This window comes from Syngnathus acus, chromosome 6 (genome assembly GCF_901709675.1).
Source record: "Syngnathus acus chromosome 6, fSynAcu1.2, whole genome shotgun sequence".
Lineage (NCBI taxonomy): Eukaryota > Metazoa > Chordata > Actinopteri > Syngnathiformes > Syngnathidae > Syngnathus > Syngnathus acus.
The window spans coordinates 3618875-3643328 of NC_051092.1; the positions used below are offsets into that span (position 1 = coordinate 3618875).

Here is a 24454-nt window from a genome sequence, read left to right on the forward strand (position 1 = left end):
ATCCCGCCATTGAGCGGACGATGAATTGGCACGTCTGGTGAGTTATCAAAAGCTCGCTATACAATGACTGGCTGCTGCTGTTGTTTTGTCCGGATGTGTCGTCTTTTGGTGGGGGGATAATTTTTTTTTTTATAATCTATCCCAGATAATACTTGGCAAGACTTTATGACTATTAGGAGTTTGGGGTCAGAAAATATTTACATTTGGTTCCAATCGTTTTATTGTTTGTCATCATTGCCCTTTCACGCCAAGAACATAATTGTTCTCAGCCACCATGTGAAAGCAACTTTGCCCATGATTATGATTTATGATGACCCCCCCCACACCATATAACAGCGTGTGTGAGTACGTGTATTTGTGTGCACATGTGCGCCGTACCAATTTAGGATCAAATGCAAGCTATGGAAGAGCAATCATCGTAATCTCACCGAGGTCACTTTTCTGCCGGAGCCAGGCATCTATCCCGCCTGGGAGGACGTAATTGTCAGAGAGATAATTCCTAGCTGCAGACTAGACTCTTAAGAGGAGGCGGAGTATGGTCGGGATTGTGCGGGTGGTGGATAGATAAAACGACAGCTTGATTTATTAGCATTCCCTTTAGCTTTGATTCCACTAAGCAGTAGTGTTCGATTCCGTTCATTGTAAAAACGTCTCGTGTCCCATTTTGGAATTTGGGGTACGCTACATTATTCTTGAATTGGTTATCCATGGTGGTCCATGTTTCAGGCGGTTTTTGGTTTACGACGGAGCACAGTCGATCATTAACTCGCTTACGTTCATTTGAAAGGATGCTTGTCGTAAAACACAATGTGTGGACTATCACTTGACGGCACGTGAAATTGGCGGTTAAGTCCCGGTGCTCGCTTAAGACCGTAAAATGGATTTTGTCCGCTGTGTGAAAGTTTTTGTGCATTTTGATTGCTTTCACTGACTGCGACCACACTGGCCCAAAACGGTGTTTGTGTGAAGGCTTATAGTATAGGTGTCAAACTGAAGGCCCGGGGGCCAGATACGGCCCACCACATCATTTGATGTGGCCCGCGAGACCAATTTTGACTTTGTATCATTACTAAAATTACAAATTGTCTTCACTTTTAAAAAACTAGAGATATTGCTTGCTATTTTTATTACCATTCGTCTTTTTAAAATATTTCAACAGGCCCTCCGAGGGATGGATGGATGGATGGACGGACACCAATGGGGCTTTGTTTGTTTTGTGTCGTTCGGTAAATTTCCACCACCAACAACTGCTAATCGTCTTCTTCGACCTCTCCGAAGTAGAAAGAGGCGGTTTCATTTTATTATTTTTTTTAACATTTCTTTTTCCAAACAATCCCGCCTTTGTCAGGTTTGGATCCCGATAGTGAATGGTGTCCCTTACATTGGTTTTGTGCTGGCAGACATTCAAAAGGCTCCCCATGTGAAGTCGACCCGATGCTTGGGACTTCAAGGTTGACTGCTTCTGGGGCGTCCCGGGGCAAAAGGCACAATGACCGCATCTCGTCAATTGAGCGCACTCGCTACTCAAAGTGCAAGACGGACTTCGCCCCCACAGATGGAAACGGGGCCGTTTTTTCTCCTGAGCAACTGGTCGAAAAGTCTCGATTGTAGTTGAAATGTCAACGCGTGGAGACGTCAAGAGTTGCTCTTTAGATGTTAAGCCTTTCATGAAAACTAGCATAAATGAGTATAGCGCGTAATACGCATGGAAGGCTTTTTAGATTATTATGGAAAAAGTGCAATTGCGGTAAAAATGCCAATATGATGAAATGAAGCCAAGCTTTCAAAATGCTTATGGATTTATTCAAACGGCTTCTATAAGCTACGTTTGTACCCACGGGATTTAAATTGCTGAGTGGACTGATGATACTTTGATCTCTTCCTGACTTAGCTGCTAGCTTTACTTTGGATTCATTGCTTTTCCGAAGAACAATAGCTTCTATTTTCTATGAAGATTACTTTGAACCTTCCCAACCATTATCGTGACTTGAGCATGAATCATTTAGACTCAACAGAACAGTTAAAAAAAAAATTAGCGGAAATCAATCATGCCGAAATGCTAATGGACTTCTTTTTTTTTTTATTCCATAAAACTCCAGCGTAGCTAATGAAGTGAACCTTGGTGTTTGACAACATTGCACCTTTTAGTGCATTTGCGCCGTGTCATGTTCATGACTGTGCTGCCAAAAAAAACATCCAGTAAGCCCGTAAAGGACTCTGTAGCCTAGATGCCGGAAATCTTTTTCAAGCTGACGAAGCAATCGTCAAGTCACCGCCAGCGGTAGTTTCTTCTAAAGCGGCCCGGTCTAATGAGAACGTCTCCTGTTGTTTGTTCAATCGATGCAATTCCAAATGTCTTCAGATGTTTTTGCTCTCACACCAGACTATTTTTTTTCTTTCAACTCTGATCCAGCCTTCTGGCTAACTATTAGTATTCATTATATCCATATCCGAGTTCCTTATTTTCCGTCATAGCCTTTGAACATAGTTGCCGCTTGCTGATTTGCGTCTAATCAGACAGGAATGAGGCAACCGCATACAGGTTGAACTGATTGGATTCTCCACGGCTCTCAACAGTGAGGAAAAAAAAAATCTAATTAAGCCTTCGGCATCCCGAGTCAAACTCCTCAGGATTACCCTTGGCCCCGCAATCCAAACCCCCCAACCCTGGGAGAGAGTGATAACTCCACTCCCATAATCTGAGCTGTGAAGGACCGGTGATGAAATCAAGGCAAAGCGTCCGCAAGAACCCACGTTGTCGGATCAGGTTATCGGGGGAAGCCGGAAGATCTTACGACTAAATTACGCATCTGACATTGAGGTTTGAGAGTCGCTTGGCCATCTTAATGTTTAGCGCCCCAGCAGGATGGAGCTCACGTCGCCACCGCAGTGTGTTGCGGGGTGATAATGATTTGAGAAAAATGATTTCATGCTGAGTTTTCTCTAAAAGGCTCACAATCCGCTTGCGCTTTGAAGTCAAATTAAAACCGTGTCTGCAGGCTTGGAAACAGTACACAGATTAAGCCTGCCCTAAAAGTCTTCGGATTGAAACAAAAGCTAGCAAAGTGGCTTTGTTCAACTCGAGGATGACTTTTGATTGACTGTCTATTGATTGGATGTTAGCCGCGGTAGTTGCGCCTCAACGGTCCCCCAACAAGAGACCGCTATTGATCGGATGTAAGGTTGATGTGACGAGAGCGAGGGGTCACCATTGGGTTAAAGACCGGGGACAAAATGGAGTAGGTGGTCACGGAGAAACAGTTTGATTGACGCTGTCAATCCCCCATCAGACATGGTAAAGAAATATATTAAGTGTCTCTTTTACATGACACAGGACGTTCTCCATTGCACTATGCACTGCATTAATTCAAACCAGAACCACCTCAACATATTTGTGTTTTTGTGATGCTAAAATTAGCAAAATCGGTGGAATGTGTGATTGATGTGAATGGGTTGAAAAAATGTGGTGAGTGTTCACGCTCTATTTGTGGCAATTGAATGTTGTGTTAGAAATTGACATTGAATGTGAAGACAAATGGACTGGAATGCGTGGAAAGCTTAATTAGAAGATTGGAATTATTTAAATAATAATAATAGGAAAGATTTCCTGCACATTGTGGTGTTGACCGAGTGCTCTCTACTTTAATTTTGACTTTTCATGAAAACATGTTGTCCATTTTTGTTAACGTAGAAAATACTTTTTGTTTAAATAAAAATAATGATGGCGAGTCAAAAATTTATTATATTATATGATTTATAATGAAAACAGTCTGGGTGTCATTTTTGTTTTTCTCACGGTTGTCAGTGTCTACCTTTACAATGAATTAAGTTACTTTTGAAGCAAGCGATCAGTAAAGTCAGTTTTTTTGAAAAGTAGAGAACAAAATTCTCTTTTAGCTTTTCAACGCCAAAATATCATCTTATAACATCTTCAAATGGTTGCAAGCAAAAATGTCACTCGATGCACGTTGGCCTTTTCGTGTGTCCTTTACTTGTGATGGAGAGAATGTAAGGCGGTTTCCCGCAGATTGCCGCACCGTGCTGGATGATTTATGACTCGGTGGCAGTAACACCTCCAGCATGCTGCTGGAATCGAATGGAAATCCTCCGAGCAGTGTCGTCTGCCTCGTATCCCGGAGCTCACCGCAGCGTTCCAAAGCGCTCGGCTGCACCGAGATCGGACGCAAAAGCTCATTAGGTTCTGTTTGTCGTTTTGTCACTTGAGTCTTGTTTAGCTATGTCAGCCGTAGCCAAGAGTCAGGGAGTAGCTGGCGGGTTTATCAGAGCGCAACCCTCCAAGCTCGGTGTCACAGTCGAAGGGTAGGAGTGGGTGGGGTGGGTGGGCTGGGGGGGTCTTGGCTGGTCTTCAATGGCTCTTTCACTGCCACTTGGTGACAATGCATTTCTTCCATGCCATAAAGCAGATGCCGTATTATATGACTGCACAATGCTGTTTCCAGACCCAAAACTATTTACCATGTGAAAGGCACTCCGGGATCAGGGTGCCTACCACTGTGCGAAGCGTTTTGACTTGCCACTCCTCGGCGAGTGTGCAAAGGGGAAAAAAAAAAACTAGCAAGAGGTAGTGGGAGAGAGGAAGCGTTGAAGAAATGTCAACTAGGCCCGGGCTCTTGTTATTTATTTTTTGCAGAGCTCTGTCGATTGCTCTTGCATGAAATGAATTTGCCAGTCGCAAACATCCGCCTGTTCGAATGAAGCTTATCCCATGAATGTGTAAATGCGCTCTTATCCGCAATCTCGGATCCGAAAGTCAACAAATCAAGAGCCAAACGAGTGAAACCGACTGTGAAACTCGAGTTGTTCCGTGATGATCTGCTCTTTTTGTTTATAGTGCCAGTCTCTCGTTTTATCCTTCTGTCATTGACTTGAAGAGTTTCCGTCTGACATGTTTGACTTCTTATATACGGTGGAGTCTTTCCGTCGTAATTAAACCTGCTTGATTTGTTGACTTTTTTCCATAACATGACCAAAATCCGGACATTTTTCTACTAATTGAAAGCAATGACCAAAATCCGGCCACTAATTGAACACTCAAGCAGAAAAAAATCTTGAAAGGACCTCAGTCGACAGTCTGGTGGACTTTAGCAGTCCAATCCGATCCCAGACGTCATTTCAAGACCCTGGAGACAGGTGGCACTTGGTGATGCTTATAGAGTCCAGATTCCTTTTGGTCGCCAGGCGCCACTTGTACTGGTTTTATCCTCGCATCCAAGAGCCTTGTTGAGGTGTTTTGTGCGTGTCAGTCATGTCAAGGACACGGATGAAGCGTGGCGAGAGCCCAGGGAAATGTCACGCTTAACAGCTAAGACTGGAAGAATTATAGAAAGGCATTGTTGGACAGTTACCGGTCCATTCTTGTCCCTCCTTGTCATTGTAACGACAGTGCTTATCTTGTTTATAGCAAAGTCAAGCGCGCGTTCAGTTTGTGGGAAAAGGTAAAGTCGTATCGAAGTGTAATACGTCTCACCCAAGACAGTTATTTTCCCCTTTCCAGTCTTTCTACAACTTTGCTGAGGCGGCGCTCGCCTGTCACAAAAGTAATCAGCAGCAGGCGCAGTCAAAGACTATAGCGCACCAGCTTGCAGTCGAATTAACCTCGATGATTATGCGGATACGGGAAAACAAAAGAGCAATTGTTAAAAACACACACACACACACACTAAGTACTTAATATCCAAGTGAATAAATTACAAGACAATTCATTAATTCATACTCGTAAATCTACTTCTGGTAAAAAACAAAAAAACAAAATAAATATAGATTGTGCCTGCAGAGGTCAAACCTTCTTGCTGATGTTTACTCTTTGGGTGACCGCCTAATGGGCGCTTTTGAGTGCATTAGCCAATGCTAGCAGCAAAGCAGATCCATTTTCACCAAACATTTGAAGGGAATTTGCTTCTAAGTGTTTCCAATAAAGTGCTAATGGCTCATGTGATCAATAATTTCAGCTTTTGCCCCCGGTAAACACAAACGGGTACTTTGGCCTTGAGTCAGATAACACAATATTCTCGACATCAGCTTTTAGCTTTGGCTTTGTGACCGGTCGTATTCGCAATTGTTAATACGTAATTGTTCTAAAATAAGATGAGCTGTTCTATTTGCCTTACAGGAATCCCAGGAATCGTTGAAATATGAAAGTATATTGACACATAGTAAGATTGAATATGATAGCGGGTGCTCAGCTATTCCTTTAGCACGTTAGCAAGCCAAAAGCTAATTGAAGAAGGTAAATTCAAACATTGTAACTATAAAATATTAAGATAAGATAAACTAAGCTAAAATAAGATGGTCTTCTGGCCTGTTTGCAAGCCACCATTTACAGGAGGACATGATTAAAGTGCAAATGTTGACGTGCTAAGATAAACTAAGCTAAGACAATAGCCATGTACTGTAAATTGAAACACATGCTAACATAAGCTAGCATGATACCAGCCTTCTGAAAACAGAATAAAGTAAAATATAGTTCTAAAAGTTTGAAACCGATCCTATAAAACAGGTCACACCTAAAATCTCGACCTCTTTCTTCTTTTGTGAATCAACTTTTGACATTTTCCACATACTACCATGTTAAGAAATGTTTGCTAATTAGCAATAGCTAAGGCTAGCCATGGCCAAACTGAATCATAAATCCATTTGACCTGAAAATAGAACCCGATTCAAGCCGTTTAATTAATATATTTTGATGTTAATTGATTTGTTTAACCCGGAAAATTGCCCAATAGAAAAGAGGGATTCATAAAACATCATCGTGGCTGTTTACTGAGCCTATAATTGGTTCAGTAACTCAGGTCATTTAAAATACTAAGGGCTTCTTCAGTGTGCTGCCGCAGTGTGTGTGTGTTTGTACAATATTCTCCCTTCCTATTAATGCTATCACTCACTCAATAGCAACCCGTGCTGCGGGGATGTATGCATTTTGCAGCCCATCTAGGCGGGCGCGGCTGAATTATTGATGCAGTGTAAATCCAATCTGCCTCGTGGCAGGTGCGCCGTGCCCGTCTGTGTGTCGCTGTGTGTTTTTGTGTGTCGGTGTGCGACGAGCATTGTCAGGGAAAGACAGTGCTGCTGTAATTAAAAGGCAGCAGTGTCGACAGATCTGCCCACACGTACGGACGGACGCACATGACCTGCAGTGTTAGGAGGAGAAAAAAAAACCTCCAGGCTTTCCTCCACAAAGTTTTTACTGTATGAGACATAGCAGCAAAAGAACTCTGCGGTCAGAGAGTGATGGAGGAAGGTCATTAAGAGCAAAGGCTATAGCATAGGCTTAATGTAAGCTACTGCTAAGCTAATAAATGCTACCGTTGCAGCTTCGCTTACCCTTTGGTATTGACAAAATCTGGCCAAGATGGCGGGGGGAAAAAGATGGCTCCCCTCCCGTCCTAGTTACCAAGTCATGGGCAGATGGACAGATAGCTTGTATGCTGTCTATAGAAGCTATCTTGTGTTGAGCGTGGTGGAATTTCACCACCTCTTAACTGAATGTCTTTTCTCGCCAGCAGGCTTGTGTGTTGGCAGCACCTTCTGATTGGATTACAGCACACACACACTTGAAACACATCGGTGGACACACACACACACGCACGCGGACACATGGACACGAAGACAAATGTTCATTTACACACAAGCAACCTGCTCGTAGCTTCGGTGGCCTTTTCACTTGGTTTGCACTTGGCCTCAGGCCTTGCTCTTCTCTTTTAAGTGGGTGCCCCCCCCCCCCCCCCCTCCACATGTTTCTTTCTACACCAACATGATGTGCTGCAGGCTGACCCCCCCCCCCACTACTTGCACGCCAATATAGTAGCTTGACTGTCTAAGTCTTCTTTTCACACATTCAGGCGAGACAGGTGGCCGTCCCGCCCTCCCGCTGTTACAAACCTGCGCCTCGAAACGTGGCTTTCTCCAAGCACGGCGCAAATGAAAGCAATTAGTTGAAAGCCACACTTTCAGTGTTGGAGGTTTCAGGAGCATCTTTCGCACGTGGAGGGGAAAAGATGGAAATGAGTATTGGCGGGGAAGTTGGTGATGGGCTTGCCTGCCTCCACCTTCTGGCGGGCGCATATGGTCGCTCGGATTAGCGCCGGCGTGAGCAGGTACATTTTATAAAATGAGTTCATTATGATGGAGTGTTTTAGGCTCATCGCTTTTTTTTTTTTTTTTTTTTTGCAGGATTCATGGTTGCTAATCCAATATTTAGTCTATTTTGATACCCGAGACCTCCACGGTGGCCCTCGAGTGAAACCAAACGGGATGCTGCTGTAAGCAAAGACGAGAGGGTTGCTCCTCGTGTAAAGTCGGCCCATTGTGCGCCAGTCGGGGTCTCGTCGTGAAAAAGAAATACGATACAGGCCACGCCAGAGGTCCTTAACTTAAAGGATGGTCTGCTGCCCGTGTGTGGTAAATCTCTCCCTCCCTTTTGTTTAGTTTTTTTAAACGCCTCTCTTTCTTCCTCCATCCTTCTCGTCTTCCCTCCATCATCCTCTCCGTTGTCTACGAGCGTGTTAACACTCCAACCCTGTCAGTGAGCCTGGACGGCACCATGGAAACCGCCCTCGCCGCGCCATTGTTTACCGCCGCGTCTTTGTATGTGTTTGTGTGTGAATGGGCGGGCTTGATGGCCTTGTTTGGTTTTTAAAAAAAAAAAAAAAGGCGAGGTCGAGCCGGTCCCAAAGGGCCTCTTGCTGTAATTCATGTAAACTCCATCAAGATCCCGGTTTTGTTTCGCTCATTGTCTTCGAGCCAAATCCGATGTCTTCCGTGCGGTTCGAGATTCGCCTCGTCCGGCCTTTTTTTTTTTTTTTTTTTACACCGGGCTCCATATATCAGCAAACTACTCCACGTTGTTGTCCTTTAATGAGTTCTTTTACAAGAGTAAACAGACTCAAATTGACGGGAGGGCAATTACCGTCGGAGGCGTCTTGCATGTACTGAGCGTTAGATTTGCTAAGACAGGCAAAATACAACCCTTGCGTTCTTTTTAAAGCCGCCACGACCGCCCTCTGATTTCATCGCCGTTCTTTATGAGTAGCGGCGAGCGAAGCAGCATATCTTGCGAGTACTGACACATCATCTCAGCGTTGTTTGATTAATGACTTCTGTTCCTTCTGCTACTTTGTTCAGTGTATTGTACAAACAGCGTGTCATCGACAAGGGCTATTCAATCAGAGGCACGTGGGCCACATGCGATCCGGAAGCAAACCCCGAGTGGCCCGGCCTGTGGTCCAACCTGCTTGAGTTGCGTTTAAGAAATGCAGATGGCGTCTCGCAAGATTTCGAAAATTCCTACAGTGTTTGATACCGTGAATGCAACACTCACATAGCCTGGTTAGATACATTTTGTGATTTAAAAATGCGTAATTGATTAGCCCTATCACAGATCTTTTTTTTTTTTTTTTTTTAGATTTTACATGATGCCAGCCACAATTTACTTACATTTGGAGCCCATTTGTCTTCTATGATTTTATTTTTGCGTCTTTCTGACCTTTCAGTCATACTCACCTGATTTTAATCATATATATTTAGCCAATGCATATTTGCCGGCATGACGTAAAAATTCTCAGGCCAGGCCTCGGCGTGAACTTTCCCTTGTTAGAAAACTGCTATTGAAAAATTGTGCATTTATTGAAGTAGGAACAAAGAGCTGGGCGGGCTCCTGTCGCCGTCTCAGTGTGTGTTTGACGGAGCAATGGGCCGGCGGGAATCGCCCCAGTGTCTGGCGGTCAACAGAGTCAGCGTGCAGAAATAATGCCCATTAGACGTGCTCGTCCACGCCGCTGCCGTCGTGACATATCGGTCCTTTGACTCATTCTGCACAATCATCCATACAGCTCGGCGCCATCCATCATCTCTGGGCTTATGAACGCCTTTATTTACGATACACTTCTCTAATCGATGGCCTAACGTTTTTTTCGCCGAGACCCAAAAGTGCTGACGCTTTTCATTTGAGCCAGCCTGCAGGATTGCGGCTTTTTTGTGATCTCCCCCAATGAGGACGCAGGGTTCTCAAACTAGTTTCTGAAGAACCCCCCCCCCCCTTATAATCCAAACACCAATTAAACATCACGACCATGTAAACGCAAATATTTCATTTTTGAACATAAATATTTATGAGCGTGTTTCATCGCTGAACCAAATGAACATTTCTCAATTGCTAGCTTGTTACAGACACACTTGGAATTGTTTTTTTCATGTGAGCAAAGATTATGTTACATGTTCTTCGCTTTTGTCGTGCGGATCTTTATGTACGTCGGGTTGGGCAAGGTCTCGTTTTCAAAGGCATGGCCTCCGCCATTGTTTGCCCTCTGCAACCAAAGCTAACACACCTCAAAAGGCCTTTTTAGTGCAATTCTTTAAAGTGGGTTGCGGTAATAGCAGAGAGGAATAGCCAATAAATGAGCACCCCCCCTCCTTTGTTTTTGTTTGTTTGAGATTGGATCGCACCCGGACATCTGTTGGGCGGAGGTGAGCAGTCCCCCCCCAACACACGCACATATAGTCGCTCACTGTATGGAAAAAGGAAGTCATTGGCCTGTAGCTGGAGGCCATTTTGTTCATTTAATCGACTCCTTTTGAGCGTCTCGAACATTTGCACCGACTGTTGATGGTGCACGTTTGACCACCTGACACTTGAACCCAGCATGCACAAGTATGATCGAAACAAAGTGGTGGGTAGTAGAAAGTATGTGTATTAAAAAAAAAAAAAAAGAAAAATCCCACCCAGTAACTTCATGTGATACCAGGAAATGTTTAACCCTCCATTGTAAAGAGACAAAAGGTTGTTTTTAATCCCACTGTGAGAGGGGAGGCAGGCTCAGGGGAGGGACGAACTCGAGGGTGAGGGACGGCCGCTGGGAGGGTAATCGGGGGGGAGGGCGACGTTTGACAGGGAATCCGCTCTCCTCCCTCTCCCGTCACTCAGTCGCCTGGGTTGAGCCGAGGACTACATCGGCCGCTGGATTATGTCGCTTGACCTCTGATGCGCCGGCCGCTCTGGGGGTTTATGATATTGACTGGGATAAAGGTGATGTATTTATTTGGATTCATCTCAGGGCAAAGGCACTTTCTAGGGTGATGATGATCATAAACTGGCAATCACAGAGCCAGTCATGGGATCGGGTGAGCGTTGTGGGAGAGAATGTGGTGCTTTTTGCTTTCAAAGTAAGGAATTTGGAAAATTTGTTGGATGATTTTGATTTCTTTTATTTATTATTTTTTGCGATGGGGTGATAGTGATGGTTCTTCAGTTGCCACAATGTCACAACATAAGGTTTAATGCAGCCAGAAAGTAATGGAACTTAAACAATTTGCAATTTTAGGAATGTAAAATGAAATAAATTACTGTCATCACTGACAACTTGTAGATTTTTAGACTAAAAGAGTCATTCCAAAACTTTAAAATTGAAATTATTGATATTTATAACAACAATGTTAGCACAACAAAAGAAACACATTGCTGCAGTTCTTTCTTTATTTCTTTATTTATTTACTTATTTGTTTATGTTGTATTATTTTTTACTTGTTTTTTTTATTTATTTTTGTTGATTTATTTTTGTAGTATAATGACCTACTATATAAATACAAAGACACTTAATGTGCTATAGCTAACTTGGAGCCAATTACAAGGAGGAGTCTGCCATATAACCTATAACAAAACTAGTCATAGATTTCTTTCCTGCAACTCCTAAAGGTCTTCCAATATCACTTCCAATTCCATCACTTCAAACTTCATTTTGTGCCAAATGGTGGAAAACATCCACCATCGTTACACCTGTTGCCAAAAGCTGTTCCACATCATCTGTTTGAGTCAACATTCAAATTAGTGCCCTCTGTTTGGGATCTTAAGTGAGACGTTTTGACGTTTCTATTTCGTCCGCCTGTCTGTCCGCATTGGGACACATCTCAATCCCTTGTTATGAAGTCACGGCGGGATGCATTTGTGTTCCGGCCGCAACGCTTGTCTCCTTCTCTGCTGGTAATTAGGCTTCGTCAGGAGAGAGCTCTTTCCTCCGTGAGCTGCATTCTGCCACTCATTAGGCACCAGGCTAAAATTAAAGCCTCAGGTCAACTCGGAGCCTGCTCACCACCGTCGTTCACAAAAAAAAAAAACACTAGCCCAGAGAAGAAAGCCCACAGACGCTCATTAGAGGAAGTCTGCAGCAAGCTTGTTGAACCTGCAGGCTGTTTCTATTTCAGCCTGGTATTGGCCCTAAATGTTGACTGGAAATTGCAATCTTGAAAATATGTAGCGACTTGAAATTTTATAATTACTTATTCAACATTTTTGTGGAAAAAATATGACTATTTTTGTTTGCAACTTCCAAATTTTCTTTTTTTTTTCAATAATATTTTAAATAATGAAAATAATGATATTTTTAAGGGAAAGTATTTTTTTTTTCATTTTTAATAGTTACATTTTTCTATCAAATCTCATAGGATTTTAATAAGATTTTCTGTCACATGAAATGATATGAATCGTATTTTGAAGCTTAGTGATTTTTTTTTTCTGTAGACTATCATTTGGCTTTGCCACTTTGGATCTGGATGAAATTTTACCGACTTTTAGCTATCCTTTGGGTGATAAACATCCGAGGCCTTGGCAGAGGTGTGTGTGCTCTCTGAGTGCTCTAGTTAAGAATGCTAAATTGCCCATAATTTGTCTCTCTTGATGTCAGGCTGGCGTAGCATGTCCATGAATCCGCTGTTTAGCCAAGTGTCAAGCAGCATTGGCTTTCCTACGACGCTTTACGTTATTTTAAGTGGCAATTTTCTTCTCGTTTTGTTGCTTCTGTGGCCGCATATAATGAACTTTTATTGAGCGCGGTTAGAAAGTGATCGAGTGCGGAAGATTTTCCTTTCCAAAAAGTTGTAAACAGATGATCTATAGTTGGGGCTGTTTAGTCAATCCCAGGAAAGACATTAAAACACTTCATAATATATCCAAGGGGAGCCACAAAGTCGTTTTTAAGCATCGGCAGCTTCTTCTCATGGTGTGCATAACAATATTTCTACGGATCCTTTACGGTTGTTTTTACATTGAAGGTCTTTGGCCTACATCATAAAGTCGCTCACGAGCGCCCCCTTCAGGTGCGCTCTTGGAAAAAGGTTATTCCGGTCCATCTTTAAATCACCATGGCAACCAAGCCAAAGTGTCAGGCGGTAACCGAGGTCAGCACTGACTTGCTCTTTTCGATAGCATCGTCTCAGGAACGGGATGGAGGGAGGCCATTTAACAAAATGGTGGGGAAAGGCGGCGTCTTCAAACTCCGATTGAAGTCGATAAGCAGCAGCTGCGAGTAAATTGCACCGACGTCAATCACGTTCGTTTCCAATAAGAGTGGAATTAGAGGAAGGCTGCGAAGGAAAATAACAGCAAAATTGGATGCGATTGATACTGTTGAAATCAATATGTCAAGCCCTCTATCACTATGCCGCCCCCCTTAGGGCAGTCTTGGTACTGCAAGCGGTGACTCATGATGGTGGAGATATGTGTCTCCTTCATGTTGACCTTCATTTTTGAAAATTCAGGGAGACGCACAAGGAGATAAAAAACAACAACGTTAGGGGGTAGAAAGCAAAGATGATCTCCCAGAGAGCGAAGATGACAGGAGGTGATGATGGGAGACGAACAAAGGGGGGATGACATGGAGGTTTCAAGGGAATTAAATACATGATGCTTTCGCTCCAGCTTTTATCCGATATGAAGTCAGTCATTGAAGGGTTTTTGCGTTAAAAACGGCAAACACGGTGAAAAATGGATGGGTAAAGTCGAGTATCAATTGTAGACGGGAACATCCGACCTGACAAATAACAAACCAACCGAGACACGCACAACGTGCTGAACTTTTGTTTTTTTCCCCTGCCAACAGATTGAAGCTGAACAGAAGAACAAGACGTCTGACATCCGAGGAGGAGAAAGAAAAAAAGGGGATTCAAGTCTTTCCTGGTAAGTTGGAATTGTTTTGACTCTCTGGCGGACGGCCGCATTTTCCAGAACTGAGTGTTCCTTTTTGTCACGTTTCCACTCCCACAGCATACGATTGCACAAATGTCAGTCTGTGTGCCATATCTGGCAAAGGTCTCCCCTCTGGGTCTGGACAGCCTCCACCATGATTCTGCCAGAATGGCATTTTATGAAATATTAGCTCAGTCGGCAGAGCTAACAAGCCTGCAAACAGTGGCAAAGCCTTCTTTTTTTATTCTTGCTCAAAATGGAAAGGTCAGATCTTACTTGACTGGCGTTTGTCCACTAGCTGTGCGCTTTTGTGTTAGTCGAGCTCATTTGGAGGTGTGGGAGTCTAACTGCCTCTTTGATTGCTTTGGTTGCCATGGTAATGCGCACTCTTATCTTTGCCCAAACTACGACAGTGGGCCGCGATGCGAGAGATTTCAAAATAGCACTTGGAGACTAAATTGGGCATTCGTATGGTGCCGGTCATTAGCATGATACCAGACAGAAAATGAAGAGTGATACCACTTATCGGTGATGCTGATATGATGGCAGAAAGATTCAAAAAAGAAAATGAAGAGTCACATGCAACGTTGATATAACATCAGCCATGGGCAATACAAGTAGATAAGTGCAGGTCATAGGTGATACTGATTCAATATCAGATCGATCAGGAAACTTTATGGGCAATATCAAATTGATAAGAACTAGTCACATACAAATGATTTGTCATTCGGATATTATACCAGTAGTTTTTTCATACTGATATTGAACAAGGTGATGGTCAATAATCATGATACCATGTCGATACTGATATGATACTGAGTGATACTAAGATGATGACGATTAACTCAGGATAACAATGATTGTGAACGATAGCTAGCTGAGCTGCTTGGCTGACCCTGAGCAGGATGAACGGATGAATGGATGGATTTGAGGTCTGTGAGTTTCAGTACCGATATCAGATTCGGATCATTCATTCACATTATACAAATGATATTGCTGATTGTCTCTTCAAATATCATACCAGACAATCAGATACGTAATGTCTCATAAATTAAGATGACCGGTACTGATATCAATGGAATTCGGTACCGATAGAGTATCGTCTCGAAACTTCAAGTGCGTCTGGGATGCTACACGAGGTCGAGCTAATGTCGCGTGAGTACAGGTGAGACGCTTGGTGCTAAATGTCGACGACTCAGCCAAGTGTGAAGACAAGGATCTCACCTTGGCCTCTGGGATGAGGCCCGGAAGCTGCACACACAGCTGAGGGCAGACTTAAACGCTTGTGACGGCAACGAGCTCATCCGTCGCCACCTTTGTACTCGCTCACGCTCCGTCTCGCTCCATTTGAACATTTCTACGCTTGTTTTAAATCCTTTTCGCCAGTCACGGCACCGCTGCTGGTTGAGTCCACGTTTTCCAAAGGACCGTTTGAAGGCAAGTCAAGCGTGACGCACATTGTTTTTGTTTGAGGTATCCTTCGGATTTTAATCAACCAACCAAGCTTTGAGTCTTTAGACCGAGAGGATACGGTGTCACGATAATTGTAGTCCTCACAACGCCACTTAACCACGATGTCAAACCAAGACCCTCCTGAAAGTGAAACCAGTTCTTGGTCAAGTGAGGTGATCTGATATCTCCAAAAGATCTAAAAATAGTTTTAGATTTACAGTATGGGGACATGTTGGAAATGAGAGATCTGAAGGTTCCGTGTGTGAGCAGGTGGATTCTGGCAAGAGAGCCCCCCGGGGGTGGCTGCCAACATGTCTCCTCGGTGTGTGTCTCTGATACCAGCCTGGCGTTCCTCAGATGTGTTGACGTTCCTGTCGGCTCTGTTGTCTTTAAAAAAAAGGTAGTGCCTCGCGACTTGCCGGAGCGAGGTACGCGGTAAACAAATAGTCCAATATCTGAATACAAAGAGAGGTGAAAAGCATCCGAGCGACATGAACGAGGTCGACGCGGCCCCTCGGCTCTCCTCCTCGTCCTGCTCCGTCAAGTTCCTGCTTTCATGCGTAGCTCACTCACAAAACGTACTGCCCGGAGAGTCACAAACGATACTTTTCATTATCTGAGGCTGCATTTTGATCCTTTCTTTAACCTCTATTCAACTACACAACCTTCCTCCAGGCCTTGAAATGCTCTCGTCTGTACTTTTTCCAATATCTCTCCCCAAATACCGAATCCATAGAATCCACAGCTTTCCTTTTGTCCGTACCTCGACTCTTCCAGATGAATCCAGATCTTCCAGGGCAAACATTTAGTACTTGGTACTCTGGTTTTTCTCCAATACACACTTTGAACTAGTTGCAGACGAATGAGATGGCACACAACATTCAGAATTGCAGTCAAGAAAATAAACGGGCGGAACACTTACGGATGACCATGAAAAGCATGTCGTCATTTGTCATGTGATGCAGATCTGTCCGACCGAGGTGGTTCCATCAGTCCAGGACTGATGACTGTTATCACACTCATCTGTACTTGTCATATTTGGGCACTGGAAACCGGGGGTTGGTGTCCTTCCCTTGAGGAAGGTCTCACCTTGTCCGGTTATGCTACAGCAGGAACAGGAACAAGGACTGCCTCTTTTCATGTTGATTTTGGGCTAGTTTTGACTCGTTCTGACTCTGTTAGCACCTGACAGTCCAATATACTCGCATTGATAATTTCAGAATACACGACAAGGCTCTGCTGGGGTGAACATAAGAATTCCTTGACCTGCTTTGCAATTGCAAAACCGTCTCAGATGTTTACTCTTCATCCTTGATGGATTGTTGCGGTTATTTGTTCCGTTTTGCATATGAAAACACGAGTTGTCAAATGGAGCGACTATAGTTCAGGCAAACGCAATCAGAGCTCTTTCAGAATGGGCTGAAAGGATGTTTGCATCCGCCGCGCTCGGCGCATTCACAAGCGGACCGGGTTTTTTTATGCTGAGTGACGGCTTTGAGGGACGCCGTACGTGTTTACGTCTCGAGTGACAATTGCGCTTGTTTACCATCTGCATGACAAATAATTGGATTCTATTTAGAAACTGAAGCTGTTAAGAGGTGCTGTTTGCATTTCATTACATTCATTAGTGTTGGTTCCTCTTGATGGGAAGCAATGGAGGATGATCCAACATGAGAACAACTATCTGAGGATTTAATTTGTAGTCCAAGCATATCCAAAATCTGTTTTGGAATTTATCTAAAGTCAGCAGCTAGTTTTGTTTGAATTTTAAACACCTGGGAATTACTTTTTTTGTTGTTTTTAGTTACAATAAAAGCACTTGTGGCAATGCTAACTTAGCGTTAACGCAGTAAACAAGCCGGTATTAGTCATGGGGTGTTTTTGTTGTTTTTCCTCTGGTGTGGTGGTTTCTTGAGAATCTATCCAAAATCTGTTTTGGAATTGATCTAAAGTCAGCAGCTAGTTTTGTTTGAATTTTAAACACCTGGGAATTACTTTTTTTGTTGTTTTTAGTTACAATAAAAGCACTTGTGGCAATGCTAACTTAGCGTTAACGCAGTAAACAAGCCGGTATTAGTCATGGGGTGTTTTTGTTGTTTTTCCTCTGGTGTGGTGGTTTCTTGAGAATCTAGTTTGAAGTCCAAGAAGAGGTCAGAAAGGGATGGTTGAGTTACAGATCATTTTACCGTCAGGTCATACTGACAGTTTTGAGGAGTAGGACAAAAAGCATTTTTAGTTGAAAAAAGCAAACTGTAACAGTTATATCGATTTGGATTGTGTATGAACCGAGTCCATACAAACTAGAACCAAACACATGAATCGATCATTTGGATCTTTTCCATGTGACCTAATCCATTGCATCTATGTTGTATTTTTCCAACTGTGGTTAGCGTCCTCCATTTTTACCGAAAGCAAGATTTGATTTTTCTCACACTTTTGAAAGCGCCGTTGTCTGAGATTGGACGGTGCGCTCCTATTGGAAGGCAGCCGAGGGGAAATGATTTGTATTCACCTGCCGCATCTCAATGGGGTCGGCTTGAGGATTGGCGTGGAAGGGGGGGGGGGGCAGCTGTGAGGGGGCCGGGTGGGGGGGGGGGCGTTGACAATATAGTGCTTTCTTTATGTGATAATGGATTGCGGCACATTGTTCTGTGGTGTGCCCATCAGTCAAGAACTGCTACATATTAGGAAGGGGGTGGGGGGGGCAGATGTCATTAAAGACTCTCCAGGTGACGGCTCCCTGTCACCTCTCCAACGCCTCACTCCTGCAAATGAGTCCCCCTTTTTCCCATGTTCGTACTTTACTCTCCTTTTACATAACGGAGCATTCATTGTCCCCGGTTGGATTATTCTGTCAGCCGCACAAAAAGAGACAAAGTGGAGCCGGGGATGGCCGGTAATGAGCATCTCCTCTTCCCGTGTTACATGTAAGAGCAGCCACGGCTTTGGGAGACAATGGCGGGCTTTGGAGAGCGCTCTTTGATTGAGTTTGCTGGCTCTGGGGTTGATTGTGGAGTGGAGGCGGGCTGGGAGGGCTGCGAGGGCCCTCCTCTGTGCTGACCTTTCAGAAGCACAGGTGGAGTGGAAGGAGGTCCATTGTGTGAGCCCTCTGAGAACGGAGCGCTCAATAACACAAGATCTCACTCCACCTGCCTGGGATTTTCTCACCGTCTCGCTTGGTTTCCCACCGGCCAAATTGAAAACTGCTATTCTTCAAATTGTGTTCTTCTAATATTGTGTTCTCACCCAATATTTGTATTTTCTATATAAGCTACGATTATTTTGAGTATTTTTTTGCTGAATATATTTGTTTTAATTAGTTGTGTATTCATTATTTTTTGCAATTTTTTTGGTAATATTTGAGTATCTAATATTTCTCTTTTTAGTCTGATGTATATTTTTGTAGTCATTTTTAATATCTTTTTATTTTTGTAATTTTTAAAAAATATATATTTTTAAATCTTGTAATATATTTTAGAATGTTATTTCCTTCTTACCAACATTTTGGAAAATGTGGTGTATTTTTTGTATATTATCGAATATTTGTTTTCCTTTCTGTGTGTTTTATCGTCTCAGTTTTGTTTGTGTGCACGATTGTTTTGTGTTCCCTTTTCCATGCCCAGTATAACTCATTCCACCTCCCCCGGTATTCTCTCACCGGCTCCCTTACTTTCCCAGCGGCCAGATTACACGATGCCTCTAACAGGCTGGCTGAAAGCGATTGTTCCAGCATGTTCACCATATCTGATGCTGTCTGCAGATTTTTCACCACACACAAAGCGGCGGTGTGCTGCAAATGACCCGTCGCCGTCCGCATTCTACTCGTATCAGCACTATTCAAATTGGCCGCCGAGTCCGGCGTTTGCTGGAAACACCCTGTTGTGTTTGCTAGAAGCACACCGCATCGCATTAATTGTCAACTCCGACTGGAGCCGGATGGACACGGAACACCCCCCCCCCCCCCCCCCCCCGCGGGAGCTCATTTGCAACAAAAACATCCCGGTTGTTAGCGTCTCTCGACATTTTATTGACTGGGTCCCTTCCGCCGCTAAGCTCGGAGTAAACGCAACATATTGGCCTCGTCTTGGGGAGCCTCTACTTGTTGACTAAGCCATCCGGTCGGGACTGAGTCATGTAATCACACCTCTTTTGTTGAGCGCAAATTAAGTTGGGGGGTTTAAGTACAGTTTCAAGTCAAGGTTACCAAGGAGATGACAAATAAGTTTGGGCCTCTTGTGTATTTTCTTTTTTTTCCCCCAGTCCTGAGGCCTTCTTTGACTTTATTAGCATCTTGACAAGCTGAGTCGAGGGTTAATATCTTCCTTTTGTATTTACCGGCATAATTTGGATGTGTCTAAAAGTTACGCGAGATTCGTTGCTAGCTAATTCACATTTCAACAGAAACTAGATATGCTACAAATTCAGACATAGTCTGACCATAGCATGGTCTTTGCGGGACTAGCAAATGCTAATTGATTTTTTGTTGTTGTTGCTCAGATCAATGGCACAGACGTGACCCCACTGTCTGCTACAACTAATTCACATTTCAACAGGTCAATTGATTTGAAACTAGACATGCTACAAATTCAGACGTAGTTAGCATGGTCTTTGCGGGACTAGCTAATGCTAATGCTAATTGATTTTTCTGTTGCTCAAATCAATGGCACAGACGTGACCCCACTGCCTGCTACAACTTTTGAGTTATTTACTAGAACCGTGAGGCTCTGAGGAGAAACAGAGGAAGTGTTTTTTTACGCTATTAGTCGATGATTCTGCCTTCGCACGCACGGCTAGCCCCTCCGCTTCCCGCCTCGGAGGATTTGCTCGTCTCCTCGCAGCAAATTGGTTTTATGTTGATTACTTTTTTTTTTTTTACCCCATCCCCAATGCTAAAATGCGTCGTTTGATGTCTGGGTGCTTTGAGACCAAGCGCAATCAACCAATCCGGAATATCTGTCGTCTGTCCCGGACTTCTTCAAAGGAAAAATAAACTACTGATGCATAATTATAGCTATTAAAAAAAAGTTATGCTTTGCAGTTCCCATTCCAGATCCAATGAAACCTTTTTTCAGGTCATTTCATTTATTAGCGCTATGATCTCCTGCCCAAGTGCTTCGGTGACACTTTGCCACATAAGTGACTTTAATGCCTCGAGAAGCCTTTCGGTCAGGAGATGAAACGAGCGGGCTTTTATATAGCCGCCAATCTTGCGAGTACTTCAAGTGTTCAAAGGTTCGGATGCGATAAGATGGAAGTGAAACGCCGTTCAGTTCCATTTTACTTTAACAGGCGGGAATTTGCCAACGGATGTCGTTTCACTGTACATGCTAAAGAGCATCCGCCGCCTCGAGAAAGTCGCCACTGCAATTATTGTTCGGGGTGCCAGGGAAGGCAAAGCGAATCCCCGAGTGTTTTTGGCACACACAGGCGACAAGCTTTGTGAATACCAACGACTCTCAAGTGCAAGCTAATTGCTGGACACACAGAGGTTGGTGCATTGAATGAAGAAACCAAGCAATGCCAGGAAATAACCCTTTAATCTATAGTTCATCTTTTTCTCATTTAGGTTTCCCCCAAATACGCTTTTTAAACTATATGACGTTTTAAATGCTAGTCCACAAATTCACGTTTATTAAATCTAAGTGTACCATATGTCTAAAATAGGTTCCACCAAGCATCCACTAAGACCTTTTGGAATAGCGGCGCAATTTCCATGTTCTGACAAAATCAAAGCTGAACTTGTTGCCCCTGTGTTCCAGTTCCCTTCCTCCGTCCGCTCTGTCTGACATAAGTCAGCTTTTGCAACAGTCACTGCCTTCTGAATCTCCTCACTAACAGATGAGATGAATTAAAGCGCCCACTCGATCTTTTGCCATTGTACAGTGCCGATGAAAGGTGGTGGCCCCGGCGACAGGATGCCTGATTCATATGGTAAACATAGCAATTATTTGCATACCGGTCCGCAATTATCAAAGCTACTGAGAAGATTGCGGCGTAGGTGCACTGCGGGGTTGCCATTGTGGCACCGATGAGGGGCCCGGAAGAGGTGACATGATTCATTCCAAAACTGAAGAAAAAAAAAAAATATATATATATATATATACATATACACACACACAACACAACTTTTTTGTCCAAAAATATTTATTTTATTTTAGTTTATTATATATATATATATATATATATATAGTATATATATATATATATATAGTATATATATATATATATATTATATATATATATATATATATACACACACACACAACACAATTTCTTTGTCCAAAAATCCACTGAATTTAATAAAAGAGCAGCCGCGTAGTCAGAAAAACGGCGCGCTGTGCAAGTTGTGAATGACGTGCCGATCTGATATGAATCAGCAGCACATTTGATTCATCTTTCGGTTTGGGGGTGAGGGAATAAAAAAAATTGGCCTGTCAGCGCAGAAAAGTCCTCCCTGATGTTATCAGCCGTCTGACATCTTTTGGCGGAACACTCTAAACGAAGTTGTTAGCGTTATTGACTTTTTTGCTTTTCCGCCATCTGTTTTCACATGTGTGAACTTGCACTTTTTTCCCACGACGATGTGAAAAGTTCCCGTCTATGGTTGTTAGCATGCAGCTTGGATTTAAACACGGCAAAGTGTGTACATAATTCATATATATCTCATTGTTCTCAAGTTGAGAGCGCTTGCTTTCTCATCTTTAGTGTTTCTCTGAGATCCTGCTGAGTGAGGGGATGTGAGGGGTTGGGCCACGGCCTGTATCATCACAGCTCACGGGGATAATTATAGCACACACACATGTGCACACACACACACATCTATCTAAGTACGGCAAGCGGCTAGAGCGGCGCCTCCTCAGCTCATTAAATTGTGAAATAAATCTGCCCTGGAAGCTTTCCAGATAAGAATCACCATGCAAGGCTTCACCTCCGCATTTATAATTAACACTTTTATTCCTAATTAGGCTTTTTTTTCCCTCTTCTCGCAATGCATGCACTATCGGTGGCTATTTTAAAGTGCATGGCTGATTTCTCCTTTTTAGTGGACGAGCTCACAAGAGCAGTTAGAGCCTCGTTTTCTGTGAAGACGTGCCTGAAAAGTCAACGAAGAGACGCTCTCGCGTTTCTCTTTGCATGCAGTCGACACCAAACCAAAAGCAAGCGTAGCGGTTAGCACATCTCATGCTCAAAGTCAATCAAGTGACAAGCTAGTAGCAAAGTACTGATACCAGACCGGATCAATTCCTTTTTGTTGTTTATTTTATTCATCTTTAGCTGCTCCACTTTCATTTGTGGTGAAATCAGACTTGGTGTAACCTTTCAGTTTGTACTTTGTGATTCGACACGATCGTGTGATTGGCTCAGGCCCTCGGCCTAACACACACACACACGCTCTCCTGGGAGAGTGTGTGTGAAGGAAGCCGGGGGGGCCGCAGACTTGTTCTCCTCCATCACGGCCCAAGGGCAGCGCTGACAAACAAGTCGGTCCCCCAAAGGAGGTTCCGGGCGGGGGCCAACTTGTTTGGCTGTCAGGACCTCCGGTCCCAAACAAAAAAAAAAAAAAAAGCCGCCCCTTCCCCCCCTGCAACTGCTGCGTCGTGTCCGACGGGCCAATTTTGATTTCTTCTTGGAGTGGAGCGCAAAGTTCAATGTGCGCCGTTGCGATTAGAAAAATATCTGCCCTCGTGACGACTTTTCCGTTCCGTGCCAGCGGCTTTTATAACGAGATAAAAGCAAAGGCGGAACGTGACTCCCAATTTCAGTTTGCAAGCTATGTAAAGAAGAAATTATCCTGATGGTATCGATTTTTAAATCATTGCTGCTTGTTATGGCTATCAACTTTAGGTTGCGCTTGTGTGTGTGTACATCATCATTAGCATTTCCCAACAAGTATTCTGATAGCCCTTAATGAATGCCAGGTTTTTTATTCAACGTCTGCAACTGGGCTCGAAATGTTAAGGTCATTTGTGTGTGTGTGTGTGTGTGAGATCAATATGGCCCGATGGCTTGTGTGTGAAGGCTCACGCTGGCACCTTGCCGGAGCGTTCCATTATCAGCAATGCATGACCATTGATCTGTGTCCACTGTTGCAACGATGAGTCTCTCGCTCTCTCATTCTCCCCCTCTAATGTCCTCCCATTTTTGTCTTTCCGTCCTTGCAGTGTGAGTCAGCGCACACGTGTCCCGTCGGCCGCGTGACCGAGTGGGGAGAGGCGGGGATCTTTGGTGGCGGACCTTGGCGTCGTACGCTGATGATGGAGAGGAGGAGGATGGGCGAGACAGACTTGCCGCTGCTCCCGCTGGTGGTGGCGGCGGCGGTGTTGCTGGGACATCTCGCCGCAGCGCTGGAGGTTCCGCTCGATCGTAAGGCCATGGAATAAAACACCAGATTTGCGAAGAAATAAAAAGAAAAATTAAACTCACTTGAAAGGAAATATTTCTCTAAAATTATCTATTATTTATATATATATTTTTAGAAATATTTATGTATCAAAAGTACTAGTGGTATCGGTGCTTAGTATCGGTATCATTAGAACTGACAAACACAGCTACTTGGTTTAAAAATTTAAAAAGAAACACAACAAATATGGTAAATTTATTTTATAGAATTATTTCCTACAGTCAAATATTCCCATACTAATATATGGTTCTCTTCATTGTGACTTTTGCTGATTCTTTTGGGGAAAGTTCTGGAAAGATGTAAGTCCCGAGCCAGCCCGACGTCCACAAGGGGGAGCTGTTTTATTGTGCTTTAAGGATTTGCCGCAACTTGAAGCGATTTTTTTTTCTTTTGTGTGTGATTTTAAATTTTTTTATTTGTGATTTTAAATTTTTGTGTGATTTGCCGTGGCAGCATAATGTGTCTTGCATGCTTGTTTTGGATTCTATTTCAGTTGGCATGACATGAGCTTCCATGCTTGAAGTCGTGCGCAGCACTCCGACAAATTGTCTTCTGCATGCTTTATTTTATTTATTATTTATGCTTTATTTTACTGAGCGCGGTTATATTGCACGTGTTAAACGCTGGCA

General features: G+C 43.5%; 1 protein-coding gene across 20 annotated transcripts in view; it reads left to right on the forward strand.

The window, feature by feature from the left end:
- The window catches only part of LOC119124426 (neuronal cell adhesion molecule-like), a 42004-nt gene that overhangs the window by 4800 nt on the left and 12750 nt on the right, over positions 1-24454 (forward strand). For 13 of the 20 annotated variants that reach the window (XM_037254386.1, XM_037254399.1, XM_037254398.1 and 10 more), the window contains exons 2-4: positions 13887-13963; positions 23587-23788; positions 24113-24124. In XM_037254386.1, the coding sequence (XP_037110281.1) occupies positions 23677-23788; positions 24113-24124 (124 nt within the window). In that variant the 5' untranslated portion in view covers positions 13887-13963; positions 23587-23676. Of the gene's footprint in view, positions 1-10854; positions 11042-13886; positions 13964-23586; positions 23789-24112; positions 24125-24454 lie in introns of those variants that run through there. The other 7 variants (XM_037254389.1, XM_037254390.1, XM_037254401.1 and 4 more) reach the window with 2 other exon arrangements.